Here is a 27,795-nt window from a genome sequence, read left to right as displayed (position 1 = left end):
TTTTAAATTTTACCTTGTAATAATCTCCTATTTAACTACCCAATATTATTCCTAAAATTCTATCCAAAATAATAAACCAAACGCACCATTTAATGTCTTTAATATCATATAAATAAGACACGACACGACCGGATCCGATTCAACCTACCCGTTTGACGCCCTCATAATTTCTTCTGTTTTGGTCACAACTATAACTACTTTCAGCCTGGTATAAGCTTTTTCCCGCTCTTGCAGCCCATGAACACTCTTCTCAACAAAAACCATAAACTCTGTTCGTTAATGAAGTCGAGAACAAGCATCAAAACCAAGTCTTCCATGGCAACTTCACTTTTCTTCTCTCTCATTATGTTCTCTTTATCTACCTTTGCTTTTGCATCTCGTACAGCTTTATCCAATGCGCTGGAGATTCTCTCAAACTCTGGCTATCTATCAATGGCGCTTACCCTTCAATTTACCTCCAAGACCCTCAATCTTGATTCTAAAATCATCACCATTTTCGCTCCATCCGATCTTGCTTTCGTTCAATCAGGTCGGTTGTCTTTTCTCCAGCTCCAATATCACATATCACCTGCACAACTCTTTCAAGATACCCTCAAAACTCTTCCTTTTGGCTCAAGAATCCCCACACTGTTGCCAAATAACTCACTGATGGTCACTACTTCAGATTACAATGCACCGTTTTCGATAAATGGCATTTCTATCGATGAATCTCCCGTTTATGATGAAGGGTTTTTGGTTATAAATGGAATGGATGCGTTCTTTGATACTTCATTTAATATTACTACTAGCACTTCTTTTTCAGCACTTGAGCCGAGCCCTCCTCCAACTACTATGGTTAATAATAATTCCTCTCAGAGTGAACTTAAACACTATGGTTTTGATGTTGATGAGTTTGGCAAGGCATCTGATTGGCTAAGGTCAAGAGGCCATACAACAATGGCGACATTTCTTGGCGTTCAATTGTCAGGGTTTAGAGATCATACAAGATTGACAATCTTTGCCCCACTTGATGAAGCAATCGAAGCATGTGTGAGAAACATTACTGACTATTTGGTAATTTTTCGGCGACATGTCGTTCCGAGATTGCTTACTTGGCAGGATTTGGTTAGACTTAGTGATGGGACAATGTTGCAAACATTTTCAGGAGGGTTTGTGATTAATCTGACTTGGTCTGGTGATGTCCTTGTGCTCAATGGTGTTCCAGTTGTAGTCCTTCCAGATGTTTATACAAGTAATTGGCTTGTCCTGCATGGCCTCAATCCGTTGCTTATGCCGCCAGTGAATCAAAAGATAATTGGAGATTCTTTCTCTGAACTTTTTGCAGAAGATTACCACAATCAGCCAGAGTATAAATGATGATGGAAAACTTTTGACAAATGATGTGTAGGTTCTTCTCTGAAGCTATTCTTCTATTTTGCCTGCCTTCATATTAAACTCAATGTATTGTTAAATGTTAGTTTCAGAGAATTTAAACTTCTCAGGCTTGTGGTAGTTTCAGAGAATTTAAACTTCTCAGGCTTGTGGTTTTACGCTATTAATATTTAGTGGCAACATAGAGGAGACTGTAATTGAAGTTTCCATTTCCTTTCATTAACTTTTAGATTCACAAGTTGTATTTTCTGTTTGTCATTCAAGAAGAATGTGCATTGAAATGTGGCAGTATTCTGAAAATGTGTTCAGAAAATCTGCATTTCTGATAAATCGTCAGTTGGAAATGAGAATTTAAACAAAAAAAAATTATCTTAGAGGTCTTACAAGTGCAGATAATTCACTTTAAACATTGTATTAATTGTACAAAGTCATGCTACAAGTCTATGAGAAACAAGAATGATGTTAACTGCTTGGTGAAGTTGAATCTCAACACCCTTTTCCATAGCCCTGTCGTTTAAAACACTATCTTCTGAATTTGGAAGTGGAAGCTTCAGGGTTATCTAAAAGGGTTTCAGGAGAGTGAGATTGCAGCCTAAATGCATAGCTAGTACTAGCTCCCTCGCCTGTAGAATCTCCACAGAAACTAGCTTTTGCCAACTCCCTTAGCTTCTTCATCTCATTCTTGGACTCTATTTTCAGTCCCTTTGCCCGCTTACCTTCTGCAACTCTTTGCTGCATAATGCTTGTGTCCCCAGGAGTGAAACCAGTTGTTTGAATAACATTAAGGCCCGGTGAGCCAGGACTGAGCACAGGGACTACTGTTGCAGTCATGGCACTAAAGGGGTCGGTACTGGGTCCTCTAGTATTTCTTCTAACATATTCAGTTTCGGGACTTTGAGGAGGGACTGAAGCTAGGCCTGTTATTGGTTTTGAGGAACCAGGGATGACTCTTGACCAATACTTCCTTGGGAGGAAAGGCAGCACAAGGCCCTTAACAGCAAACTTCAGTCCAAGCCTGAAAGAATTTTTTTGGGGCTGAGCAAGTCTTAGAATGCTTTTTATTATAGCATACCACTCATTTATAAGTTGAGCAACAAAAGTGAGGAAGAGTAGGCCTAGCATTAATAATCCAAGAGTTTTTGCTTCAGTTGGATTTGAGCCATTCAATCTGACACTTAGACCAAAAACGCCTACCTCACACAACAGAGAAATGCATTCCACTACTTGGACTCCTCTTCGGATGTATGGTTTGAGAGTAAATAAACACATAAATTGTATCAGTGTGATTGTCAAAGCAAATAGGGTTTGGCTTAATTTATTCGAAGGGTAAGCTCCACATATTACCCCCATACTGATTCTTCTTAAAAGATCAAGAACAATATAGGAAGATTTAGCACACCCCAGTAACCTCCCGGACGTAGGAATTCTGATATCTTCATTGCTATCATCTGAGCTGATAGCTCTCATTCTCCCAATCCCACTTTGGTTGCTTTCTGTCCAGTTAGGTATGGTGTTTGGATCATTCTCATTGACAAAGACAAATAATGGAGGGCCTTTTCGATTCTCGAAGAGAACCCCAAAGAGTGGGAAGAAAGAGGAAGGCAGCCCTTCCCTGTAAAACCATTTTCCAATAGCAGGCCTTCCTGTAAAGAAAAACCATAGCTTTTTATACCACGGCTCCTTTAGAGCTACATATCTGATTTCTTTGTACTGTGCAAAACTTCCAAAAAAGATGGCAATAACAAGAAAAAGGCAGACTGATAGAATAAGTGCTGCTGGGATGGCTAGCAGTAAAGCCCCTGTGATTATTCCCCCTGTGGTACCACCTGCAACAATTATGCAACCGTCAATTCCTAAATCCAACAGAGTGGAACAGTCTAAATCAGAAGGAACCTAGTTTTTATTTTTCTCACCTCTTATTACAAATGCTGAAGACTGGCAGATACAAGGTAGCATGAGAATTAGAAGAAAGAGCGCAAACCTCGGAACTGAAATCATTCCATGAGCTGGAGTTCCTATCCTCCATCTTAGGAAAAGTAATGTCAGAAAATGGATTATAAGTAAGCTACCGCATCCAACACCAAGCCAGAACAAGTTCATCCCCAAATCTTGCCACCTGTCGAGCAAACGAAAGATTTCAGCAATACTCAGATCACTAACAAAAGTAAATATTTTACTTCTGAATTATTAACAGTCAATGTTTAAGCTACCCCTTATAGTTCTCCAGTTTCTTGACAACACTGCTAGCAGACAATGGCTCTCCTCTCTGCAAGATCATTGATACATCATTTAACAAAAGAATCTCCGTTTAAACTGCAAAATTAATTGTATGTCAATAGATACTAACCAAGAAATAAGTGAAGTATTCACTGGAATTAAGAAGTAGGCCATAAGGAGTATTTTTCATGCTTATGTTGTGCCGTCCAAACAGCCCGCCAAACTTTGGGTCAATTTCAGGTGGAAAAAGTGGTTCATGTTGTGGGTACGACTTGGTCAGACTTAAGCCAGTTAGATGATGATAAGATCTTTCATGAGAACATTCAATTGGCTGGTATCTAAATTGCTTTGAGGCTTGTTCTTCAGCCAAATAGACATGGTTAGGCCACACTGAATCATTATTCTTTCTCCAAGGAAGCTTTTGACGTGGTATAAGCCACCTCAGACCTTTTGTTGTCTCAGAATATTCAATGGGTTGGTTCGTTAAGAGCCAGTCTGAGAGGACAAAAACTTGTAGGTGTCCAACCATTCCCTGTGATAAAATTTTTTGAGATATTTAAACCAGACTTAAATTATTCGCATTGAATTTTTGGCAGTATCAGGCTACAGATTACTTACATGTAGATTCATTGATGTGTCAGAAGCCATAAAATTTGTACTTTCTGAGAACAGAATGCCCATCGCTCCAACATTTGTAGAGGAAAGAGAAAGAATAACTGCCGTCAATGATGTTACTAATGTTCCCGCAGTCAGAAATGAGTGTAGTGCAGTTGATAGTAGGGGTTGAATCTGTATAAACCGAGTCTCAAGTAGTTAAACAGCAATTGGTAAATTTCCAAAGATGCAGCTTTTAGCATAAAGTAAAAATCCTGAAACATCACAACAGGAATATGTATTATTCTTAGAGTGTTTTACTTCAAGAGTATTGGATGCCGAATTTTGGTTTCCTGACACATCATTGACTTTTCCTGCAGGAATGGAAATGGAGACTACCTTCTGACTAAACGCCTGGACAGTCATTGAGTATAGAGCTCTCGAGAGTTCCTTAAATCTGCATGAATGTATTTAGGCCCTTCTGATTAATGTTTTATACAGTTGTACTAATTTTTAAGAGATTAAGTATAATGACATGATTAATTGTATCTATGACACCATATGCACCTTCCTTGTAAGTCTCCCTCCGTCCACATCTACCATGGAAGCCTCAAACCCAAAAACTGGCTTTGTAAACTCCACTATCACATTGATGTTGGGTTCCTTTGTGATGCTTGGTGAGCTGGTACTTAGCCCTACCCCAGGCTTGGCAGAATCTTAGAAGAAAACTAGTCATTTAGCTCCATGCTCAGCTAGAAAGAATTGCAGGAACTACTGTGGACTGTGGAGAGCACAAACTCTGGAATAACATACCATAGAGAAATGTAAGCGAAGGAACTGGTGAAGCAGGAGTGCCTGTTATGCCAATAAGAGAACCTGCTTGTAGTTCAACAGGGATTATTTAAGTTTTTGGTATATTTGTAAGCTACAAAATCAAGAGAATTTGCCAGTATAACATGAAGTTGAATCTGTATCAGTGAAACTTGATAGAAATATATACACAAAATTGAATGGAGTCAATGGACTACTTACTTTAAACATAAACCGGAGATTCGTATGGCATCTATGATGAATAACTATTAAGCTACCAGAATTCAAACAAAATGCTTTCAGGACTTGCTCTGTTGAATTCATAATAGGAATGCTGAAGTCTAAGAAAAGTTCCAAGTCCTCCATTTTACTAGTTGAAAGGACAGTTCTGGGGACCCCATTAAACTCCAGCTCGTAGTCAGGAAGGGACATCCATAAATCAACCAGAATTGGTCTTCCATCTAAGACAACCATTTAAGTATGAATAATAGAATTATCAAAATAACGCATTAGTCAATAATTTACTTGGCATTCTCAGTGAAATTAAATAGTTTCAGCGTCTTACCAAAGCGAATTACTATAGTGGAACCATTTGTCCTCGTAAAACCATTTCCAGCTATCTCTGTACAAAAATTTTCTGCCATTCTAATATCACACGACCATGTATACCTTCCATGGGAAGTAATATGTCAAGTTTGTATTTGATGTTCGGTTTGATGATTTTAAGGGAGGATGCATCTAGATGGGCAGGACCATTTATGATGACCTGCAAAAGAAGATAACACCATTCACACTCACAAAACACATTATGCCAGAAACTGGCATGAGTTTTTATAAAATGTAGAGTTCTGAGCAAGAGAATTCCTTACATCACAGTTTGATGAGTTCAGGCATTTAAAGCCCACCCGTTCCAGCACAAGTCTCACTGAATTTGATGTCAATTGTTATCAGCATTTGGGTAATTCTGTTTGCTTAAAATCGTTTCAGTTGGTATAATTGTATCTATTAGAAAAACATGAAACCGGCAAGAGGTAAGAATCTTCAAATGCTGAGAAACAAGCAAATATAATGGGAGACAGATGTGCTTACCAATGAACCATGAATAAGCAGAGGAGTTTCTCTCCCTACTGAAGGTTGGTGACATTGAGAAGAAAACGATGCTCATGATTTACACTGAAATTCTTGAACAAAATAACATCGGAAAGACATTGTTTCAAAACCTTGCCATCAAGCAGCAAAATACAAGTTACATAAGTTACATATCTTAAATCACTGTAATAGACCTCAATAAATTCCTGCAGTTTTTTAGCTGTGCCATTATAGCTGATAAGCTTAATTTAGGTTCTCATAATATTCCTGGAAGTCAGAATAGCATTAGTAAGCTAGGGGACCTGCGAGAGGACAATAGTTAATTTGATGAAAGAAAATTTCCAGATATGTTTCTCTTTTTAGCAACGCATTACATGTCAAAATTTAATATAATTTAGCTTTCAAATTCTCATGCAAATGGTACCTCACAATGTACAGAACAGCCATTGTTTTTACAAGCATTAGAGCCATCTGGTCTTCTAATTGAGTATTCAAAAACAGCAGTGGAGAACCTTGACCTTGCGGACGGAGCTCGAGTAAAATGAAGCAAAACAGCTGAGTGAGCTGAGTTCAATGCACCTACCACCATCAACACAAAACAAACACCTAGTACTCTAAGATAATTCAACAACAAACCCATCTCCGGTACTTCACATTTAAGCAAGTACAATGAAGATGAAGTTTGATGCAGCTGGTATCACAACCACAAGTGGTTGAGAGCTGAGAGTGTTTGTATAATTTTATCTAATGTTCTTGTGTGTTCTCTCCATGTAGCTTTTAAGTCTAGGAAACTAGCAAAAGATAAGAGGCAACTACCACAACTCCATTGGTGTCAGACTCATAACTGCTTGTTTAAAGAAGTTCACATTTGTAATTAACAACCATGCCCACCTCAAAAATGATTTTTATAATTTTGTTGCTCTCTTGGCTTGCAAAATTTATTGCAGGTTGTAAAAATACATGAAGGCAGAATTACCCTACGGTTCGGGATAATAACATGAAGATGAAAAGTTTGTAAAAATAACATATATCTCCCTCTTTTTTTTTTTTATTATTATTATTATTATTAATTATCACTTAGTTCGCCAAGATTGAAGTTGAATATGTAAAATGATGATGATGAACTTCTAAATTTTTTGTAATTTTCTTAATTTCGAGGGAGGTTTTAGAAATTCATCCTATACGTTAATTTTCATCTTCAACTGTGTTAACCTGGCAATCCAATAGCATATAATCCACACAATTTGTGTCAGAAATAGGGGTTTTGAAAACATGTAACGTCGTAGTAAAAAGTAAATTCAATACCAAACATATTTTCACCATTTTTGTGGAAAAAAATTGTTGTTGAGGCACATTATCGAATCTTAAAGTCACTAAATTTTACTTCACGTTTTTGATAAACAAAATGCCACTTTAGGGTTAGGGTTCCAAATCATATTTAAATTTCAGGACCTCCGTAATCAACAAAAAATGAGATAAGGCTCAAAATTCCTGCAAGCAATTTCGGTAAAATGGTAAGTGAAGGATGGTTGACTACTGTTTTTAAATATCTATATTTACTGTTTATGACATTGAAATATTGAATTGCTAAAAAGGTCTGATGACGGCACAACTCTTGCAGTTCTGAGAATTTATTACTTACCATTGAATACTGAGGAAATACCAACCAGGAGTGACCTGTTGAGTTTGGCAACTGTGTACGAGTAAAGCCATTAAACCTAAAATTTATGATGCACCAAACAAGTGGCCCCTCTAAAATCTATGTTTTTTCTCAGCTCCTGTAAAAGTGATAAAATTAAAATTAAACTGACCAAATTAAAGGCAGTACCATAGCCATCGTTCGATCTGTTTCTGATACATCTGATAACTTATTTATTTGTTACAGGGTCTAGAAGCAACAGCAGTCCAAAGATAGCAAGGGTTAACTCCCATAGATGTAATTTCATTGACCTTAAACCAATTGAGATATTCACTCACAAGTCACAAGTATAAAAAATGTTCAGTATTTACTAGAATTTTGCAGCAGCATTTCTTGACCAGACATTTACAAAACATATCTATGCTGTCTATGCAAGGTCATGTTAATTATGTGACCCAGAACTGAAATATCATATAAAAAGTGATGAATGCAGACAAACTATAATTCTGTACAGGTTTCTGTCAAGATTCATGTTCAAGAACATCTTAGGTAGCAGAAGGGATTAGATCTTCAAGTGTAGCTGAGTCATTAAGCATCGTTCTCTTCCATCCAGGGTAATTTAGGTCCCTGAACAACATAGAATCATAAGATCAGATGTAAAATACAACAGTAGAATTCATCAAACTGTGCCAAGAGTAGTTTATAGGTTGTGTCACTGTCAGCATTATCAGAAACAAAGTTTTGATAAGCAAAATTTCCAAATAACAAAAGCATCAGTGCACTCCCACCTTGCTATTCTTTTACATGATTCACTAACAATGGAGAAAAACAGAAGCTATGCATACCTTTCCTTGCCGAATAATTTTTGGATAAGCTCCAGTCATGTCAACTACAGTGGAAGGATCTGCAACTCTTACACCACCAGCAACAACAAAATCGAGGCCCTAAAATAAAATTTAAATGACCACAAATCAAGAGCAAGAAAGACACTGTACTTCTGACAGGCGTACAGTAAGTGATTTACAAGGAATCATAACTACAATTAGGCCTTCTCATAGCTAAAGATCCAAAGAAAGATATACAAAACTTGTTAACTTTTGAAGTGTGAATTACGATCTCTTTCTGTCAGGATACAAGAGAAAGGCAAGTAAATACAGCAGGTACCCTTATTAAATTTCCCATATTTCGGGGAACCATGGAGAAACGTGGCCAGACCGTTGCAGGGTGGGTTAGGGAGTTTGTCCAAATATTCTTTAGAACTAAGTCATCAAATTGTCAAGAAGAGAAACTGAGATAAGCAGAGGAGCTCTGTTAACAAAGAAACCTATCTTATAGTTCATACATAAACTTAAACAGAAAATAACTACTTCAAACGATGTAATAAAACATTAACCCAAAGAAAGGATCAACATTTAAACGCACTGCAATGAGATGACTTCCTCAGATTACTAAATTAAACTTCTCTCTGCAGTAAATTGGAGGCAAAACCTACAAAATTAATTGACCTAAACAAAACAATCTTCTTAACTGAACTCATACCTCTGGTCCATATATATCTGCTATCACCACTGGATCCATCATCCATTCATTCTCCTTCGGCCATTTGGCACTGAGACAAGAAACACAGATTCAGTTTAAGATCATAACAAAATGTGTTGAACTTGTTTATCATTAATAATGAAAATAATAAGAATTATTTCTCCATCAATAACAAAAATAAATAAATAAATAAATAGATAAAAAAGTGAATGAAAGGGGAAAAGATAAAAACTAAACCAGCTTTAATCACAATTGTTCAAACCAACCTTGTGGATATCAATGGAGCATCCATCTTTTCCAATATTGCTTGGCATATGGCATCATCAGGGATACGGACACCCACATTTTTTCTGGAAGCATATTTGGCTGTTGTAGTACCATATCTTACACATTGTTTAGGCAATTCTTTGCTGGCAGTTAAAATGAAAGTGTACTGTTCCATAGAAACTTTGTCAGGATAATAATACATATAAAAGATTTGAGGAACCCAATGCAACTGTAAGTGTTTAATAAACATGCACTCATGATTATCAGCATTATTAATATGATACCAGGACATGCAAAAGAAAGAAACACAATGATCAGAGCTGTTCCACCCAGAAATGTCCTATGCCAAAAGTTCTCAAGATGGCTGTAAAAATCACCTGGAAGTTTTCTTTGTAAATCTATTAGCTATACATGCAGGGTGAAAATTTTGATTAAGAAGACAAGCATGTGAAAAGCCATATTATGCTGGGTATTGCTCCAGCTTCCCTCATATTCTTTACACTGTGAATAGCTATTATAGTGGCTCTTGAATGCCAATGATGGGTACCTTATATTTAATCAGCTAGCAATAGTTATAAGATGAAGGAGAGATTCTTACAGGTCCAGGTAAGCAGTGTTTAACAGCTCGAAATATATTTGCATGTCCTTGACCATCACCACGAGGGAACCCAGTTGTATATATATCTATGTCCCGGAGAGAGCGGCACAAGATACTAAGAGGCTGCATGAGAGAAGAGCAGAAATCATAACTGTCAATGGTAAGATGCATGGTAATTTACTAAACAAGTACTAATATCAATAAGCTCCTCGTGCATGCTTTCTGCATGCGGCATCCAAACAAAGCAGATTAACTAAATATCTAAACATGTCTAAGGAAGATAAGAACTTCTATATTAAACTGAAGAGAAGCAATATTCCTTACCTTCGAGGGCTCTATATTCTTTATTCTGCAATAGGGGGGAAAACAAAAAGACCACTGTCACCAAGAGGTTGATAATAGAGAAATGTAAAGTTAGTACAAGGGAAACAACATCATCTACCTTCGAAGACGTTCAATAGCTGACTGGCTCTTCAAATGACAAACTATTGCATACCTAAGAACAAAGCAAGTGTTGACAGCTTTTAAATTAAAAATTAAATTTCAAGCTTCACATTATTCTGAACCTGAGAAAACAAAAAACCCACAGCTGAACCAAACATCAGCATGATGTTAAATTTAGGGAATTGTCCCCATTTTCCCTTTCTTCTATATACACCCACTAACAGAGGGATCAAGACAACTTCTGGTAGGAAACATCAATGGCAATGCATTCATAATAAAAATTATAATTATTATAGGCTTTACATCCAAAATCCCATTTTCAGTTTCTGAAAAACCAAAAAACTGCAGTACAAAATAATGAATCAGGGAAATTGCCTTTAGAAAAACAAAAAAACTAGTTCAAAGTTGCACAAGGAAATACAGACTTAAAATTCTAGTTTTTCAAAATTTTAAATAACAGCCACCTTGTTAAAGACACAAAGTATCATGACAATAAACACAGCCTCGAACTGACTAAAAATAAAGATAAAGTAGTGCCATACACAGTGTCAGTAGGAATGACCCCCACTGCTCCCTCTTTCAAAAGATCAACAACAGGTTCCAGTTTCCAACAGTCTGCTCCTGATGGATCAACTTCAACATACATCAACCTATCCTCCTAATGAACATAAGAATTTAAACTAGTAAACAAACAAAAATCCAGTGAAAATGTAAAACTATTATAATAATCACAACCTATAAGGAACCATAAACTCAACAATATGGTGAACAACATTGTATTGGCACTAGGTTACCAGACTGCTTACAGTGTGAAAATGGTAAAATTTACCAACCCTGCTTGTGCCTTGTAATTAACATTTCTTTCAATTCCTAAACAATTTAACATTAGATTAGATGTTATCAACATAATTCTATAGGTTCTTAAGACCCACTCATGGTGGTAAGGGTAACCAAATCCCAAATCTGGGATCCTACACTGTCACATCCCCTTGATCATATATTAAAAAGAATTGTTATGTTAGAGCAACAGCCACGTTGTTAACACTCAAACACAAAACATACAAATAATTTAACCATTACTGTTTAGCATTAACGTTTATCTTGATAGAATAACATTTTTAAGATGCAATGCAGCAGTTCCTTTTATTGATTTGGTAAATCAAGGAAACAATATGATATAATAACATTCAACGTCTAATTTTGAAACTTTTATTGGCAACAAATATATATATATAAAGGCCAAATTGGTAAATGCCTTGAACACGTTCTCCCTATATCAAAATATTGATTACTATTTGAAGTTATCAAAAATCATTTCAAACAGCAAGCCCGCTTGCTAGAGCCCTCGGATTGCAGAGCTCGAAATTTTAACACGTGGCACATTATTGTTCAGAAGTTCAATTTACAGGAATTAAAATTTTACGTTTCTTAAATATCTTTTGTAAAGAGCCGACATTTAGTAACTAGGTAGTCCGTGATGCGCCCTGGCCATGGAACCGTTTTGATGATTAAGAAGCAAGAGAGAACAAATAATAAATAAGTTACTAAAAACAAAAACAATTCCAAAACTGCTTTTGAAAGCAGAAAGCTGCATCAGCAATAGCTCAGAGAAAAAAAATTAAAAAAATAAAGAAAGAGGAGAAGAAGACCTTGGTGAATTGAGGAGAGGAGTATTTAAGACGCTTAGGACTTCTCTTGATAGCCATGGCTAGGACTTTGGCCTTGGGCGTGTCGAAGGAGACACGGCTTGGAGACGGCGCCACACCGGCACGCCGCGTTGTTGCTGTTAGTAGCGAGTGTGGGCGTAGGAAGGATGTTGTTTGGTGACCGGACAATTGCGCTTCTGCCATCTTTCAGGGGCCCTCTGCTACTATGAAATTTGGAGAGAGAGAGAGAGAGAGAGAGAGAGAGAGGCAACCTCAGTTTTAAAACCTCCGGATCAAACCAGAAATGTTTGGGGCTTTTTGGACTTTTTCATTTTTATTTGAGTACAAAAGGCATATCAAGACCCATATAAAAAGTCAAATTTAGTCTTTGAAACAAAAGAAAAAGAGAGAGAGAGAGAATCATGAATTTCAAGATTAGATATAATTCTTTGCATACCTCTTTTAAGTCTGGGATTACTTTTTTTATTTTATAGATTATTCTTGAAAAATCCTAAGTATATATATAATCTAAACGTTTTTTTAACTATACTATGTATATGGTTTACGGTAACCGTCTGTTGGATTTTGACTCCATTTTCTAATGTTTATAAATTCAATCTAGAAAATTACGTGTTTGTAACCAAATATGGGATAAACATACGAGTTCTGAAATGAGAGGTGTACCGATCCATTTCAAATTTATTCTTTGATATATTGCATTTGATATATCATTATAAATTTTGTAATTTTTTTTTTTTAACCGAGGTATCCAAGTTAGTTTGTCCGTATTTCAACTAATCTCGGGGGGTTCATTGAATACTGTACAAACCCAAAGAATCACGTAAGTCTGTCAACGTTATTATGATAGGTGACTTTAAGGTTTAAGCCTAGAAACTCAAGTGTTGATATAGAAATCTACATCAACCAGAGAATTCCGATCGACCTTGGTGGGACTAGAATGGATGTGCACGTGATTATGTATAATCAGCAGTGGGTGAATAATAAATGCAATAAAGTAAATGGCAAAGAGATTTTTAAAGTAGTTCGGCGAGGTAAACTCTTGAGCCTACGTCCATTGTTTTCTGTATTTGCTGTGAGAGCTTACAAGGTGAATTCTCTGTCAAAGTCGTAACCCTTTTTTCATCATTTGTGGGGGTTTATATACAAGGTTTGTACAAAGGAAATAGCGAAAATAAAAGGATTACAATTGATCTGAACTATAATTCTGATATTCTCGCGATTGGGCGTTCTGATCGCGTTGAGATTGATGTTGATTTGGTCATTCCCGCGATATCTGGGATCTGAAGATATCTGGGAATTGATTGAATGATCACTTGGGTTGTCTGTGACTAGCTTATGCACTATGTGTTGACGAGCTTGTGCTTGGTCGGACAACCAGTGGAGTCGAACTAGTCTTGGATCAAGCTATATCCTCGTGGTTGCTAGAGGTTGGTGGAAAAATCACACACAACATCTACCCCCTAGTGTTCGACGCTCGTTTCGAGCTTCGAAGACTATTACTCGATTTGATGTCAAGCTCGGGATCACCAACAAGTCTCCAGACGCAGGTTCGATCGAGCTTCCAAGGTCAACCTTATATCCGGTTGACATGCTTCACACTTGTTCACTTCCCGCGATACCTGCCAAACTCAGAACATGAAAAGTCAGGGCAAAAATGTAATTTCAAAGCGATCATGTCGCATTAAATGCCTTTGTCAGTCACGTTTCGTCACTCATGGGCGACTACAGCTGTTCACGCGCAAAGTCGAGGCGACATGCATCGACTGTTGTCAGTATAACAGTCCGATGGCTCGTTGCCTTTCGTGGATAGATGACACATGGCCACGTCTAAGGGCTGAGATTGCTCAACAAATGAAGGGTTGAGATTCATAGATCGACGGCTGCGGTTAAACCCTACCTTTTCGTCTTCCATGCAAACCACTATAAAAGGTGGCGAAGTCGTCATAATGCTTATTCAGTCCACAAAAGTTCTTTGACATCTTTGTCCACTTTGCTGCTACTCGTCATCATCACAGTGCTCTTTCTGATGAGTTTCTGCACTTCTTTCGTTCTGGTAAGGTTCTTTTCCCTTCCTTTACTCGTTTTTCCCCTTTTTGCGTCAATAGATGGCTACCGTTGTGGCCACATTGTATGTTCTAGGGCTTTAGTAGGGTTTTTGATATGTCTCCGTCGTCCTAGGTTTAAGGAGGGTTTAACACGGTGGCCGCCGAAACCTCGGGTAGGTTGCATGCGTTTATTGTGTGGCACGAGCTATCTTGGGTGCTTGAACTAAAAGCAAGTGTGAAATGGTCGAGCTTTGACACATGTTCGCTTTTGTTTTAAATACCCTGAAGCAAGCTATAAGTATGTCTTCCTATAAAAATCGCACAATTGACCGCATGTTCGATTAGCCCGTGGGCTTGACAGTCCTTAGGGACTCAGCCCCCGAGGTTTTGGAGGAAATCGTCACACAAAGCTCGGATCCTGATGCAGTGGGCCCTTCCGATCGAGCCTCGATTCAGTTGGCTCAACCAGCGAGGTCTCAAGTCCATAAGATGCGAAGGGAGCCATAATCCTCAATTACCGTTGGGGATTTAGAACGCATAAGAGTGGTCTATGCGCCGCAGCTTAACTTGACAGCCCCGGGGGATATTTCTCAAAAGAATCCCCAACCTGGATAGGTGGCCATCTCTAAGACCCTCTTGAGATGTGGGGTATCCATTCCCCCTCATCATTTTATTGATGACGTGCTGAGGCGGTTGGACATCATTCCCCTTCAACTTTTTGCAAATTCCTATTGCTCTGTATATAGCGTACATGATTGCTGAGTTGGGTGAGCTATCCGTCGAGGAGCTCGTTCATCTGTATAGGCTCAAAAAAGGGCAAGATCAGACATATTACCTTTCCAAAGCAAGAAAGGTACGTTTCAACGGGCTGGTCAACGTCCCGAAGAAGGTCCCATACTAGGATTCACAATTTTTCTTTTATAAAGCCTGGGAGATCGACGCCTTTGCCTCAGAAGCGAGTAAGATTTCGACTTATCGTATGTGCGAGGATCACTTTCGAGCTTTGTATTCTAGCTAACCGGATTGCCTTGTTTTGCAGTTAACATCGAGCAGAATGATCTCTCTACCGTGAGCTTGCAAAGGCTCCAACATTTCAGTGATCTTCCTCATGAACAATGTAACATTAACAAAATCATTACGCTCCCCTACCTGCGAGCATACGACTTCTGTTGGAACGATGCAAGATTTCCTACGATCTTGGATAAGGGTAAGTTATCATTTGCTTGCACTTTTTCCCGTGTGAATAAGTCGCTCACTGTTTGTTATTTTCTCGCAAATATGTGGGCCGAGAAACCCAAAGGCCTCAGAAGTAAATGGCAACTTTGACAGTTGCCAAGAAGACACCGGCTAGCCTAGTGACGAAGTTGCTAGCTGATGTAGCCAGTGTGAAATGCGCTGGTGGCGAGCTTAGGGAGGGCCTAAGCGCAAAAAGGCATGCGACTGCTTTGAAGACAGCAGGAGAAAAAAATGTCTCTGAGTTCTAGAAGGGACTAGTGAAGAAAACTCTCGAGCTTACTAGAGGCTCGGGGAAACTGAAGGCACTTAAGCAGGACGATAGCTCTGGTTAAAAAAAAAGCAATCGAGCCTCTAGGGGGCTCGAGCAAACAGAAGGTGGCCGAGCAGCAAGGTGGCTTTAGCAAAGAGGTCGTCGTGCAAGTTGACGGCCTAAAGAAAACAGCAGCCAAGGACTTGGCCAAGAAGAAGTATGCCCCTGCGAGCAAGGCTGGCACTATCGAGGGAGTAAATCCAGCTCGTCCTGGACAAAAAGTAAGTAGATGGATGAAACGGCCCAAGCTGCGATCGACGCTCTGATCGACCAACTCCCTGACCATATCAGCATTAGGGCCATAGCGGCCAGGGATGGGATCACTTTGTGAACCTTCGCGGTCGTTAGGGATGCTACCCTAACTGATATGTTGGCCTTGGTGTACAACTATGCTGCGAAGGTAACGATAGTTCGCTCCTCTTTTCTTTTATCATTGCATGCTATCTTTGCTTCTTGTTAACTTTTCGTCTTGTCCCCCTTTTCTCCCTTTTTTTTTTTTTTTTTTTGTTGCTGGGTTGCCATGGCGAGTAGGCTCCTTTATGACGAGTGTTATGCCATTTTGGAGGGCACTCACAAGGGGGTGGGGGGGGCACAATTGATAGAGACGGTGAAGGAGGAAGCTCTAGCTAGGGCCGAGGTTATTGAGAAAGACAGGATGGCCAAGCAGGCTGAGCTCAAACAGTTCAGGGGGGAAATAGCGGCCTTTGGGGGTCAAGAAAATGGAGTTCCTTGACAAGCTCAACGCGAGCAAGGCTGCTTGGGCGAAGGCTAAAGCTAAGGCAGTGGAAGCCGATAAGAATTTGGCACAATAGTGAGGTGCCAATAACAAGTTAAACTCCGACCTTTCCTCAGCTTAGAAGGCCGTCTCAAACTGGGAGGCTAAATCTATGCAGTCCTCACTCAACCTTGCCCAAGAGGCGGAAGATCGATGAAAAGCCAAAACCGAGGCCAGTTAACTCAGGCTCCACATTGAAGAACTGAACGAGGTCATCACTACTCAGGCCTGGCAGACGTTGGTTTTCCTCGTGCAGAAGTTGAGGGAAGCCCACCCTTTAATCGATTTCTCTTTCCTTCAACGAGCTTACCAGAAGAAAGTCGAGAGGATGAAGGTTGAGGCCCAATGAATAGCCTATGTCTACTCAGATGACTCCGAGGATGATGATGAGGGCCAACAGGAGGTTGAGGAGAGCCAAGAGGAGATTAACCTTAAGTTGGAAGTCGAGGATCCAGCTCTCATGTCTACACTTCCCTCGAGTGAGGCTTCTAACCTTGGAGAAACTGATGTCGTCCCTCATGTTGAAGAACCATCTCTTACCTTTGGTGCCGAGCTCCCTGGACCAGCCCAGGATGATCCCCCTGCTCCCTCAGTTGTCTGAAGCTTCATACTTTTCTTTTCTTTCCTTTTGTTTTTTTTTTAGAATGTAACAGAATTCTATTAATGAAAAAGAAATTTCTCAGTATAGCTTTGTCAAGCAATGATTATTATATTTATGCGGAGTCATTTTATTCGTCCTAGTTGGACTTGTAATGGAAGATCTGAATTCGCTCTAAGTTATGCGTAGCCCGCTTCTTTAAGAGCTTTCCGAATGTGTGTAAAGAAATCTTTTGCAACTCTGATTCCTGATCAATTGTCTGCTTCGAGTTTTAGTCGCCGGCTTAAGGCCGATTTCCTCCGACGTGTTTTCTCTTGAGAAATTTTTAAGTTTAACTTCGTCGATTTAGGATGTTTCATCCTCAAATAGTTGGATTTTGGCGTGGCTTTTAGGGGTAAGCTACCTTTTTCTGGACTCTTGACTATAAGTTCTCTTTTTGGAATACGATCGAGTAGGTCGCGACCTTTGAGGCAATAAATAAATGCTAAGTAAGCTAAAAAGAACTTTAATAGTGAACAAAGAAAAATCATGAACAATACCTTTTTTATTGATAAGTGCTTCGGCAGTGGACGGCCTTACAACAAAAAAAAACGCAAGTGAGACCCGAGCTGCTTATTAGTAATACCTTCGTAAATGCTCGGTGTTCTAGGTGAAAAGACCATGGTGCGAGCTTTTTTGAGATCCTAAAAGAACCTTCCCATTTGGGTCTAAGTGCCCCCAAGTTCGGGTTTTGGGTACCTTGGATGACCTTTTTGAGGACTAGATCGCCCATTTCAAAGTCTCTACTTTTGACTTTAGTGTTTAAGTATCATTTGACTCGCTGCTGATATGAGGCGAGCCTCAGTTGAGACTTGGCTCGGTGTTCTTCAATTAAATTTGGCCTCGACGGAGAAGGTCTTCATTTACTTCCTCGTTGAAAAGTTCCCTTCGAAACGAACTGATTCCCATCTCTATCGGGACCATTGCTTCACACCCGTATGATAAAGAGAATGGGGTTTCGCTTGTCGAACTCTTGGCTGTCGTTCTATCAGACCACAAGACTTCAGAACTCTTGGCTGTCGTTCTATAGGACCACAAGACTTCAGGCAACTCATCGGCCCATCTTCCCTTCAGGGCGTTGAGCTTCTTTTTAATGGTATGCTTGATGACCTTGTTCACGACCTCCACTTGACCGTTAGCTTGAGTCCGATAAACAACAGCGAAGCTCTTCTTGATGTCGAGTTGCTCGTAGAAAGATCGATGTGTTCACTGTCGAACTGTTTCCCATTGTCAGTTATTATAGTGTGGGGGATTCCAAACCATCAAATAATATTTTTGTAGACAAAGCCCTTCAGCTTGTTCGACATGACGATTACCAAAGGTTCGGCCTTTGCCTATTTGATAAAGTAATCAATAGCGACCATTGCAAACTTAACGCCCCATTTTCCTTGAGGCAAGGGGTCGATTAAGTCAATGCCCCAAATCGCAAACGTCAGGGGCTCGTCAGAGTAGTCAATTCCTGAGATAGAGCTCTGGAATATCTGTAAACCTTTGACACCTTTCACATATGGGCACATAGTCCGTCGTGTCATCAACAACCATTGGCCAATAATACCCTTAGCGAAGTACTTTGTAAGCTAAGGACCTGCCTCCTGCATGATTTCCACAAATCCTCTCATGGATCTCTCTTAGAACATAATCCATGTCTTCATGATCGATACATCGTAACAGCGGTACATTGAACCTGTGCTTATACAATTTATCATTGATGAATGTGTACCGGGCTGCCTTTGTGTGGAGTGTTCTAGCTTCAGTTCTTTCCTCCAACGGTGTACCATCCCTTAGGTAGGCGATGATCGTGTCCATCCAACTGTATCTCTGACTCGTTGTTAAAACTAGTTCCCGCGAAGCGGAGATGCTTGGTTTTGAGAGGAACTTAACTGGGATAAAATCAGTCTTCTCTTGGTTCATTGTAGAGGCTAAGCAGGCTAATGTGTCTGCTTGCGTGTTCTTTTCCCTTGGGATCTGGTGGATTGTGAAATACCTGAACTGCTTGAGCTCAGCTTCAACTAGTTGTAGATAGGACGACATCATGTCCTCCTTCGCCTGGTATTCCCCAATAATTTGGTGGACCATGACCTGTGAGTTGCTGTAAACCTTAACGAATTCTGCCCCTATTTCCTTGGCGAGGTGAACCCCTGAGAGTAATGCCTCATACTCAGCCTCATTATTGGAAGCGGTGAACCAGAACCTTACCACGACTCTAATCAGGTTTCCTTTTAGACTTCGAGCAAAAGCCCCGCTCATGCCCTTTTCTCATTCGAGGAGTCATCTATATATAAAGTCCATTGTCATAAGTCATCGAGCTTTGACTCCCGTTGCTCGATTTCTCTCGAGGTACCTGGCTTTGGCAGGCTTGACTCACATTCCGACTGATAGAAAAATTCAGATATGAAGTTTGCCAAGGCCTAACCTTTGATCGCTATCATTGGGATGTACTTGATATCGTGCTAACTCATCTATATTATCCACTGGATTAACCTACCCGATGCCTCGGGCTTTTGCATTATCTTCTTTAGAGGGAAGTTGGTCAGCACGTGAATTGAGTGTGCCTGGAAATATGGTCGCAGCCTCTTGGCAACGATGACAAAGGTGAAGGCGAGCTTCTCCATCTCAGGGTACCTCGTTTCCATGTCAAGTAGTCTTTTGCTTACATAGTATACCAACCATTGTACTCCTCCTTCCTCGTGTACCAATGCCACGCTGATAGCAGACTTTGATAGCAATAAGTACAATAACAATGCCGCACCTTGGATGGGTTTTAACAACAAAGGCAGTTGTCCCAGATGTTTCTTCAGCTCCTACAAAGCTCTCTCACACTCTTCTGTCTACTTGAAACCTCCATTTCCTTTCAAGGTCTCAAAGAATGGTAGGCATCTGTGTGTGGCTAGAGAAACAAACCTGCTAAGTGTGACCACACGCCCTATCAAGTTTTGCACCTGCTTCAAGCTGGTCGGGCTTCTCATATCGAGCAGAGCTTGAATTTTCTCTGGGTTGGCTTCTTCACCACGTTGGTTCATGAGAAAACCCAGGAATTTCCCCGAGCTTACCCCAAATGCACACTTTAAGGGGTTGAGCTTCATTTGGTATTTTCTGAGGATGTCAAACATTTCCCCCAGGTGCTCAATGTGGCTTTCTGCGACCTTTGACTTGATGAGCATGTCGTCAATGTATACCTCTATAGTCTTGCCAATTTGGTCAGTGAACATCTTGTTCACCAAGCGTTGATAGGTTGCCCTAGCATTCTTGAGGCCAAATGGCATAACCCTATAACAATAAATTCCACGATCAATAACAAAAGAGGTATGTTTTTCATCAGGTTCGTACATCGAGATTTGGTTATATCTTGAGTACGCATCCATAAAGCTAAGTAGAGTGTTTTCGGCTGTCACATCTACTAGCTAGTCGATCTGTGGTAGCGGAAAGCTGTCTTTGGGACAGACTTTGTTCAAATCTGTGAAGTCGACACAAGTTTGCCACTTGCCGTTCGACTTTTTGACCAGGACCGAGTTGGCGAGCTAGTCTGGGTATTTGACTTCTGTGATAAAGTTGATTTTTAAGAGTTTGTCAACTTCATCTTTGAGAGCTCGTGAGCACTCTGCATCAATAATTTTCTTTTTTGTCTTATGGGTCGAGCTTTAGGGTCGAGATTCAACCTGTGGCACATTACCTCGAGGTTTATCCCCACCATATCCGCATACACCCATGCGAACACGTCGAGGTTTTTCTTCAAGGACCCCATCAGATTTTTAGCCATTTCTTCACTCAGATTGCTGCCAATCTTTTGTACGCGAGTTGGATCTTCCTCACTAACATTTATTTCTCATAGCTCTTCTGTCGGTCCTGTTGCGGGTTCTTCTCTATAGATGCAAGGATTTATTGTATCCTCGAGTGGTTCAGGGTTTGGCTTAGATTCTACTATAACCATAGTTCTCAGGAGTGGCCACTTTTGTGCCATGTGTATGGCCCCGTTGTAACGTTCTCGAGATTCCTTTCTACAGCTTCTGATCGTCGCGATCCCCCTGGGAGTTGAAAACCTCATTGCTTGGCAGCGGACCAATGTGACTGCACTCAAGTCATCCAAGATCGGTCTTTTGAGGATGATATTGTACGAGGTAAGGTAGGCTACCACTAAAAATTCGGCCATCACTATCCTGATCTTGGGCTCCGTCCCCAAAGTCACGGGGAGGTCGATCGTCCCCTTGGGAACCAGGTTGTCCCCGGTAAATCCATAGAGCGGCGAAGGGCATGCCCTCAGATCTCTCTCTGTGAACCTCATTCCTCGAAAAGCTCCCAGGAAAATGATGTTCGTTACACTCCCATTGTTGACCATTACCTTTTGCACCCGACCATTACTGATTCTAGCCGCGACTACAATCGCGTCATGATTGTGGTGAGGGGATTCTTTGCATTCCTCGATCGTGACTCCTATACCTTGCTCTCCTGTCTGGGTTGCTTGGGCGGTTTCTGTTCACAGCTCATTATCCGAGGAACCGAGTCTGTCCTTGCCTCATGAGCATATTTCTCGCGAGTGAGACCTGAACTCCCTGCTATATCGGGCCCCCCGTAGATCATGCCTACCCAGACTTCGTTGTTGGCATTTGGCGGGGCTTGTTGGACCTGAATCTGGGCTTGGTTTTGGTCTGGTTGAGGATCTGGTTGTTTTGCTCGCTTGGATTTTTGCTCACTAGTGTCGTCTTAACGAATTCCTTTAAGTGGCCTCTTCTTATCAAGTCTTCACATAGCATCCTTCAAAGCTCGGCACTCGTTTGTGTTGTGCTTGACATCTCAGTGGTATTGACAATACTTTTCTTGATCTCTTTTGTCTAGAGCCCCCTTCATTCTTTATGGAGCGGGTAGTCTCGTCATCTCACGGGCGACTTCGTAGATGTGGGCTATGTCCTAAGTGAAGGGAGTGTATTTTGTGTACTGTGGGAAGGGTTGTCTGTCTCCGCGATTATCCATTTTTTGTCTCTTCTAGAACCTAATGTGATCCCTTTCATTGCAGTCTTGGCCCCCGCGCTTATCCGATAGGCGATCTTGTTGCCTATCAAGGGCCTCCCACTTCAAACTTCTGGCCACTACTGCCAACGAGCTCTCTACCCATTGGTGGTTTACAGCCATCTGATAGAACTTGTTCAGGCTTACATGATCTTCACTTTGAAGTTCTTTCCACAACTCCGTGTTTGGTCTGATCACTGTAATCAATAAAGTTTGAATGGACTCTTCGGGTGCATTTGCAACATTTGCCTGTTCGTTCTGAAACCTTGTCAAGTATGACGTCAATGTTTCATCTTTCTCCTGACGAATGTTGCTCAAGTAGGTAAGCGACATTGAAAACTGCCTCCTTGCTTGAAATTGTTATAAATACAGCGAGGAAAATTATTGTCAAGAGTTGATGGAGTTCGCCTTGAACCTCTTATACCATCTCCTGGTATCTTCCACTAGTGTGACTGCGAAACACCTGTACTTCGCCAAATCAGAGACCTGGTGCCTCTCCATAAGGTCGTTGAAATTATCAAGGTAGTCTCTTGGGTCCCCTCTCCCGTCGAACTTACTTTCTGGCGCCCTGAATCCCTGCCGAAGTGGGGCCTTGCGAACTTCCTCTATAAATGGGGAACTTACTATTTCCTCGATCATACCATTCTGGCGGGCTTTCAGATCGTCCAGTATTCTCTGTACACAATCTATGTCTTCATTGTGGTTGCCCTGGCTAACTCTATTTAGCCTTACTTCAAGCAAATGAGTTCGCAAATCTATTGATTGTGAAGCTCCTCTATTGTGGGCATTGATGCACAAAGTTGAGTAATGATGGCTAGGTTGATAAGTGTTATCATGCTCGTTGGTTCGTTCCTCGCGACGTTGGTTATAACCGGAATGTTGGTCATTGCCAGATTGGCGCACATGGTTCGTCTCGCGAGCTAATGGAGATTGATCTTGTCTTGGGCATGGGTTAATATCGGCACGCTGACGCTGGGGATATTACTGAGTGTCTCGAGGATGGAAGTTGTCTTCACTCTCCCCCAGTGGCTATTTCCTTGGTTGCCTCCCAAGGTTAGTTTGCCCTCGGGACTCACGCTCGTGAGCGGAGTGTAGCTTGCAATGTCAGGGGTAGTGACCGCCTCTTGGCGTCGATGAACCAGACTGGTCGCCTACAGAATTCATATATATTGGGGTGGCGTTGGTGAAGCGCGATTGGTTAAGATTATGGGCAAGTGGTTACTGATTCCTCAGCTCAGCCACATTTTGTTGCACCGCCTATGCAACCATTGTTCTGATCATTTCCACCAGCTGGCCGTTGTCGGGATTTGATGTCCTTGCCCCCTGGTTATTCACAACGTGCTAAGTTGGTGGCACGGGTGGTTGGCATCCAACAACGTCCTGTTGTACCTCCTGATGGGCGGTTTCCACATTCTCAAGGTTTCCAATGGTGGTCTTTGATCTGATGTGCACCATTGTGGGCTTGGATTAGGTAGGCTGTTGCGACTGTTCACAAGAATTGTTGTGATATTGGCGGAGGCCCTCCTTCTAGTGCCAAAATGTTGGTACAAAAATCTGCACCAACCAGAGAATTCTGATCGACCTTGGTGGGACCAGAATGGATGTGTGTGTGATTATGTGTAATCAGCAGTGGGTGAATAATAAATGCAATAAAGTAAATGGCAAAGAGATTTTTAAAGTGGTTAGGCGAGGTAAACTCTTGAGCCTACGTCCACTGTTTTCTGTATTTGTTGTGAGCTTACAAGGTGAATTCTTTATCAAAGTCGTAACCCCTTTTTCATCATTTTTGGGGGTTTATATACAAGGTTTGTACAAAGGAAATAGCGAAAATAAAGGGATCACAATTGATCTGAACTGCAATTCCAATATTCTCAAGATTGGGCACTGTGATCGCGTTGAGATTGATGTTGATTTGGTCATTCCCACGATATCTGGGATCTTAAGATATCTGGGAATTGATTGAATGATCACTCGGGTTGTCCGCGACTAGCTTATGCTGGGTCGAGCTATGTGTTAATGAGCTTATGTTGGGTCGGACAACCGGTGGAGTCAAACTGGTCCTGGAACAAGCTATATCCTCACGGTTGCCCAAGCTTGGTGGAAAAATCAGACACAACATCAAGAATGGGAACAAACCTTCTTGAATACTAAACCAACTCCTTTAAGGTTATAAATTTTTTAAATTTGTTACGCAAAACTTTGTAAACTTATAATGTGAAATTTATATCGTACACTTATATTGAATTATATAATAACCAAAGCCGTGATTTCATTAATCTAGCTAAACCCTTCTTTTACCATTCAATTGATTTATTTCGAAATTCTTCAATGATTTATTTAAAAAAAAAAATTTGAAAAGGTGAAATTTATGAGTCTTTTTGCCAGATCTCTCAGTTCTCACCCCTTTCTCTGCGTTTGGGACAATCAAGAAGGGTAATATTGTCTATCAACACAAAACAAAACCCATTGAAGATTAAATTTAAGGCCTTGTTTTGTGTAGCAGCAAAATGGGGGTGTTAAGATATAACATTAGGGCACTGGCAAGTGGCAATGTTATTGTTGGCTCAACGGGAGGCCCCTTACTGATTCAATCTTCAATTTGCATTATGAGATATGGCACTATGAAACCGTCTTTTGTTTTTAGCAAATTTTAGAAATTGTTGTTTTGTTTTGTTTTGTTTTTTTTCCAAAGTAAAAGATATTACATAATGGAATCGGGCATTGCAAGATGGGATTTTAATGTTTTAAGAAATGAAGCTTTACTCTCAAAATAGAAAGATTATAAAGCTTCAAATCCCAACTAACTTCCCCAATATTAGACTTTCCAAATGAAATGAAATCAAATTATAACAAGTTTAAGCGGCAAAGCAACGTCGTTTTTGCCTACACATGAAATGAAATGACACAATTAGCGATACCTTCTCTTTTCAACTTGCGTTTACAATTCCCGTCTGTCATTGCACTGCTAAACAGTAAACACTTGCCACTATTTCTTTTAACAAAATAAATCAATCAATCAATATAAAATTGTAAGAAATGTAAACAAGATACTTGAAGTTAAAATGAAATTTTAAGATTGAAGATTCTTTCATTGGAAGCACCACACTCTTTAGAAAAGAAAAATGACAAAATCACTACCCACAACATAGAAACGTGTTCAAAAATAAGTAAAACCTAATAGGAAAAAAACATGCCCTTTCACCAACTCAACTAAAGCCTTGTAATAATCCTTCTCATCATGGCCTATAATTTCATCATCCTGTTGAGTGTCGTAATAATCCTCCTTATCATGTCCTTGAATCATGAACTATAGCAACTAATTTCGAACTACATGTAAAACAGTTGCCACCTGTGGCACAGGCAAGAAGGGGTATAGGGCCCTCTCACACTTCAAGCAGGATGATACGATCTTGAGCTTTTCTTACACAGACGGTGGTGCAATCAGAGTTTGTGAAGCAATGTTTCGAATAATGCTTGTGAAATTCCTACGAGATTAAAAGAAATACCAATTATTATTATGATCACTTAATTAATATTATGAATAATTTACAAGTGGTATAATATTTTATGTATAATCAAATCAATTACCTCTTAAAAGCATTAAGAATTTGTGGTTAACAATTAGTCATTATTAAGTAGTAGGGATTCCGTTAAAATTAATCCTAAAACCATCTGTTTTTGATTCCTATTATTTTGGTTACTCTGTTTAGAGTCAAAAAAGTTTATCTTCATAATAGCGTTAAAATCCTGTTATAACTTGGTTTTAGGAATCAAAATTTAATGACTGCGCAGAACCAGTCAAAGTTGGTCAACAATCAGCTAACGACTAGTTTTGAGTATTAATTACTAACATAATACAGATTTGAATGTTATAACAAACTAAACGAATTCTAAGTTACATGCAAATGGAGCTGAATGTTATAACAAACCAATTATTCTAAGTTGCATGAGAATTGAGCCGAATGTTATAACAAATCACTTATTCTAAGTTGCATGCAAATGGAGCTGAATGTTATAACAAATCATTGATTCTAAGTTACATGCAAATGGAGATGTAAAAGAGGAGAGAGATTACAAAATTATATGATTAATTATCAAGTCAAATATGTATAAATACTTACTCCTTTCACTTCTTTTAGAAAACAAATTCCACAAAACAATCTCTACTCTTTCTCTCATTAGCTCATTCATAATGTCTAGCATCGAAGTTGCTCGCAATGTCGTCTACATCATTGGTAGGTTATATTGCGTGTTTTTTATTTGTTGCTATGAAAAAACATGACTTGTTGTTCGATCACTTTTTTTTTTTTTTTATAAAATATTTTATTTTGGTGTAGGGAATGTCTTCTCCATTGGCCTCTTCCTCTCGCCATCATAACTCTTTGGGCCGTTTGTTTAATTATTTTTCCCTATCCTATTAATACCATTTCCAAAATACACGTTTGTTTTCCTATTCTGAAAATACTATTATATTTTATTCAACAATTTTAAACCCTCTAAGTTTATTAATTTAACTAAACACTCCCGAAAAAAGTTTATTAATTGATAAAAACACCCCCACCCACCCACATATGCCATATTACGGCCACCACTGGACAAAGGTGACCAGAATCTGGTATAATGGCGCACTACCAGCTGCATCTGGCCAGTAGTGCGTCGAAAAAGGCCAGATCTTTGGTCGTAGCTGGTCTTCAACGATGGCCAAGACATGGTCGTCGTTGACCATAAAAAACAGCCATATCTTTGGCCTTCGTTGACGACCAAACACAGCCAGATCTGACCATCAATAACGGCTATATCTTTGGCCTTCATTGACGACCAAACACAGCTAGATCTGGTCGTAGATATGGCCTTTTTCGACCAGATCCACAGTGGATCTGGCTGGAAAAGGCCATTTTGGTGCATGACCGGCCAGATCCAACCAGTCATGCGCCGTAACGCCAGATTCCGACGATGGTTGCCAAAATCTGGCAACTATTTCTAGTGGGGGTGTTTTTGTCATTTTATAAAATGTTTATATATTGGGGTGTTAAGTTAAATTAGCAAACCTATAGGGTTTTTTTTGTTAATTTTTAAATTCTACCTCGTAATAATCACCCAACTCTACCTACCAATAATATTTCAAAAATACTACTCAAAATAATAAAACAAACACACATTGTGTGTTTGTTTTATTATTTTGGATAGTATTTTTGATATTTTTAGAGTTGGGTGGGAATAACGAGGAATGATTTGAAAATTAACAAAAACACCCCCTAGGTTTGTTAAATAACTGAACACCCCTGTAATAAAAACATTAAAAATTAAAAAACCACCCCCACCCATCCATTAAATTTTGGCAGATGGCCACCACCACTGGAGAGTGGCCGAAGTCACCGTATCGACGCACGACTGGTTGGATCTGGTCGATCGTGTGTTGAGATGGCCTTTTCCAGCCAGATCCATCATGGATCTGGCCGGAAAAGGCCAGATCTACGGCTTTGGCCATGTTTGGTCATCATAACTGTCGTTGACGATCAACTACGGCCAAAGACAGCCAGATCTTTGGCCATGGAT

The 27,795-nt window shown here is 39.9% G+C and overlaps 4 protein-coding genes across 19 annotated transcripts; 1 reads left to right on the top strand and 3 right to left on the bottom strand.

Annotated features, from left to right (window-relative positions):
- The first annotated feature begins 279 nt into the window (after positions 1 to 279).
- Positions 280 to 1,515, top strand: LOC116110241 (putative fasciclin-like arabinogalactan protein 20). The gene has a single exon (XM_031396452.1). It carries the CDS (start codon positions 280 to 282, stop codon positions 1,354 to 1,356), a length of 1,077 nt encoding a protein of 358 aa, XP_031252312.1. The 3' UTR covers positions 1,357 to 1,515.
- A 238-nt stretch (positions 1,516 to 1,753) lies between these two features.
- LOC116110572 lies at positions 1,754 to 4,117 on the bottom strand. Its single transcript, XM_031396784.1, has 4 exons — positions 3,719 to 4,117; positions 3,582 to 3,637; positions 3,285 to 3,487; positions 1,754 to 3,197 (listed from the first exon to the last, which is right to left on the bottom strand). The coding sequence occupies exons 1-4, from the start codon at positions 4,115 to 4,117 to the stop codon at positions 1,894 to 1,896; spliced, it is 1,962 nt and encodes a 653-aa protein (XP_031252644.1). The 3' UTR covers positions 1,754 to 1,893.
- A 95-nt stretch (positions 4,118 to 4,212) lies between these two features.
- On the bottom strand, positions 4,213 to 6,534 carry LOC116110343. Of its 16 annotated transcripts, none has more exons than XR_004124885.1 (8): positions 6,506 to 6,534; positions 6,276 to 6,383; positions 6,082 to 6,173; positions 5,862 to 5,994; positions 5,558 to 5,758; positions 5,215 to 5,453; positions 4,750 to 5,107; positions 4,217 to 4,639 (listed from the first exon to the last, which is right to left on the bottom strand). XR_004124885.1 is itself a non-coding variant. In XM_031396594.1 (6 exons), the coding sequence occupies exons 3-6, from the start codon at positions 5,634 to 5,636 to the stop codon at positions 4,878 to 4,880; spliced, it is 381 nt and encodes a 126-aa protein (XP_031252454.1). In that variant the 5' UTR covers positions 5,637 to 5,758; positions 5,862 to 5,994; positions 6,082 to 6,246; the 3' UTR covers positions 4,213 to 4,877. The 16 variants fall into 16 exon arrangements, 1 of the variants encoding a protein (XP_031252454.1); XR_004124894.1 differs by having other exon boundaries at positions 6,276 to 6,348; positions 6,506 to 6,531; XR_004124900.1 differs by having other exon boundaries at positions 6,082 to 6,165; positions 6,276 to 6,348; positions 6,506 to 6,531.
- Positions 6,535 to 7,901: 1,367 nt separating this feature from the next.
- LOC116110492 (uncharacterized protein YciO-like) lies at positions 7,902 to 12,359 on the bottom strand. The gene is made up of 9 exons (XM_031396708.1): positions 12,218 to 12,359; positions 11,111 to 11,226; positions 10,567 to 10,620; positions 10,449 to 10,473; positions 10,125 to 10,247; positions 9,526 to 9,692; positions 9,260 to 9,329; positions 8,566 to 8,664; positions 7,902 to 8,347 (listed from the first exon to the last, which is right to left on the bottom strand). The coding sequence occupies exons 1-9, from the start codon at positions 12,272 to 12,274 to the stop codon at positions 8,309 to 8,311; spliced, it is 750 nt and encodes a 249-aa protein (XP_031252568.1). The 5' UTR covers positions 12,275 to 12,359; the 3' UTR covers positions 7,902 to 8,308.
- Positions 12,360 to 27,795: the final 15,436 nt, after the last annotated feature.

The sequence above is a fragment of the Pistacia vera genome, unplaced genomic scaffold (assembly GCF_008641045.1).
Source record: "Pistacia vera cultivar Batoury unplaced genomic scaffold, PisVer_v2 Contig1180, whole genome shotgun sequence".
In the NCBI taxonomy this organism is placed as follows: Eukaryota; Viridiplantae; Streptophyta; class Magnoliopsida; order Sapindales; family Anacardiaceae; genus Pistacia; species Pistacia vera.
The sequence above is the reverse complement of the archived record's forward strand: the minus strand, read 5'-3'. Positions and strand labels throughout refer to the sequence as shown.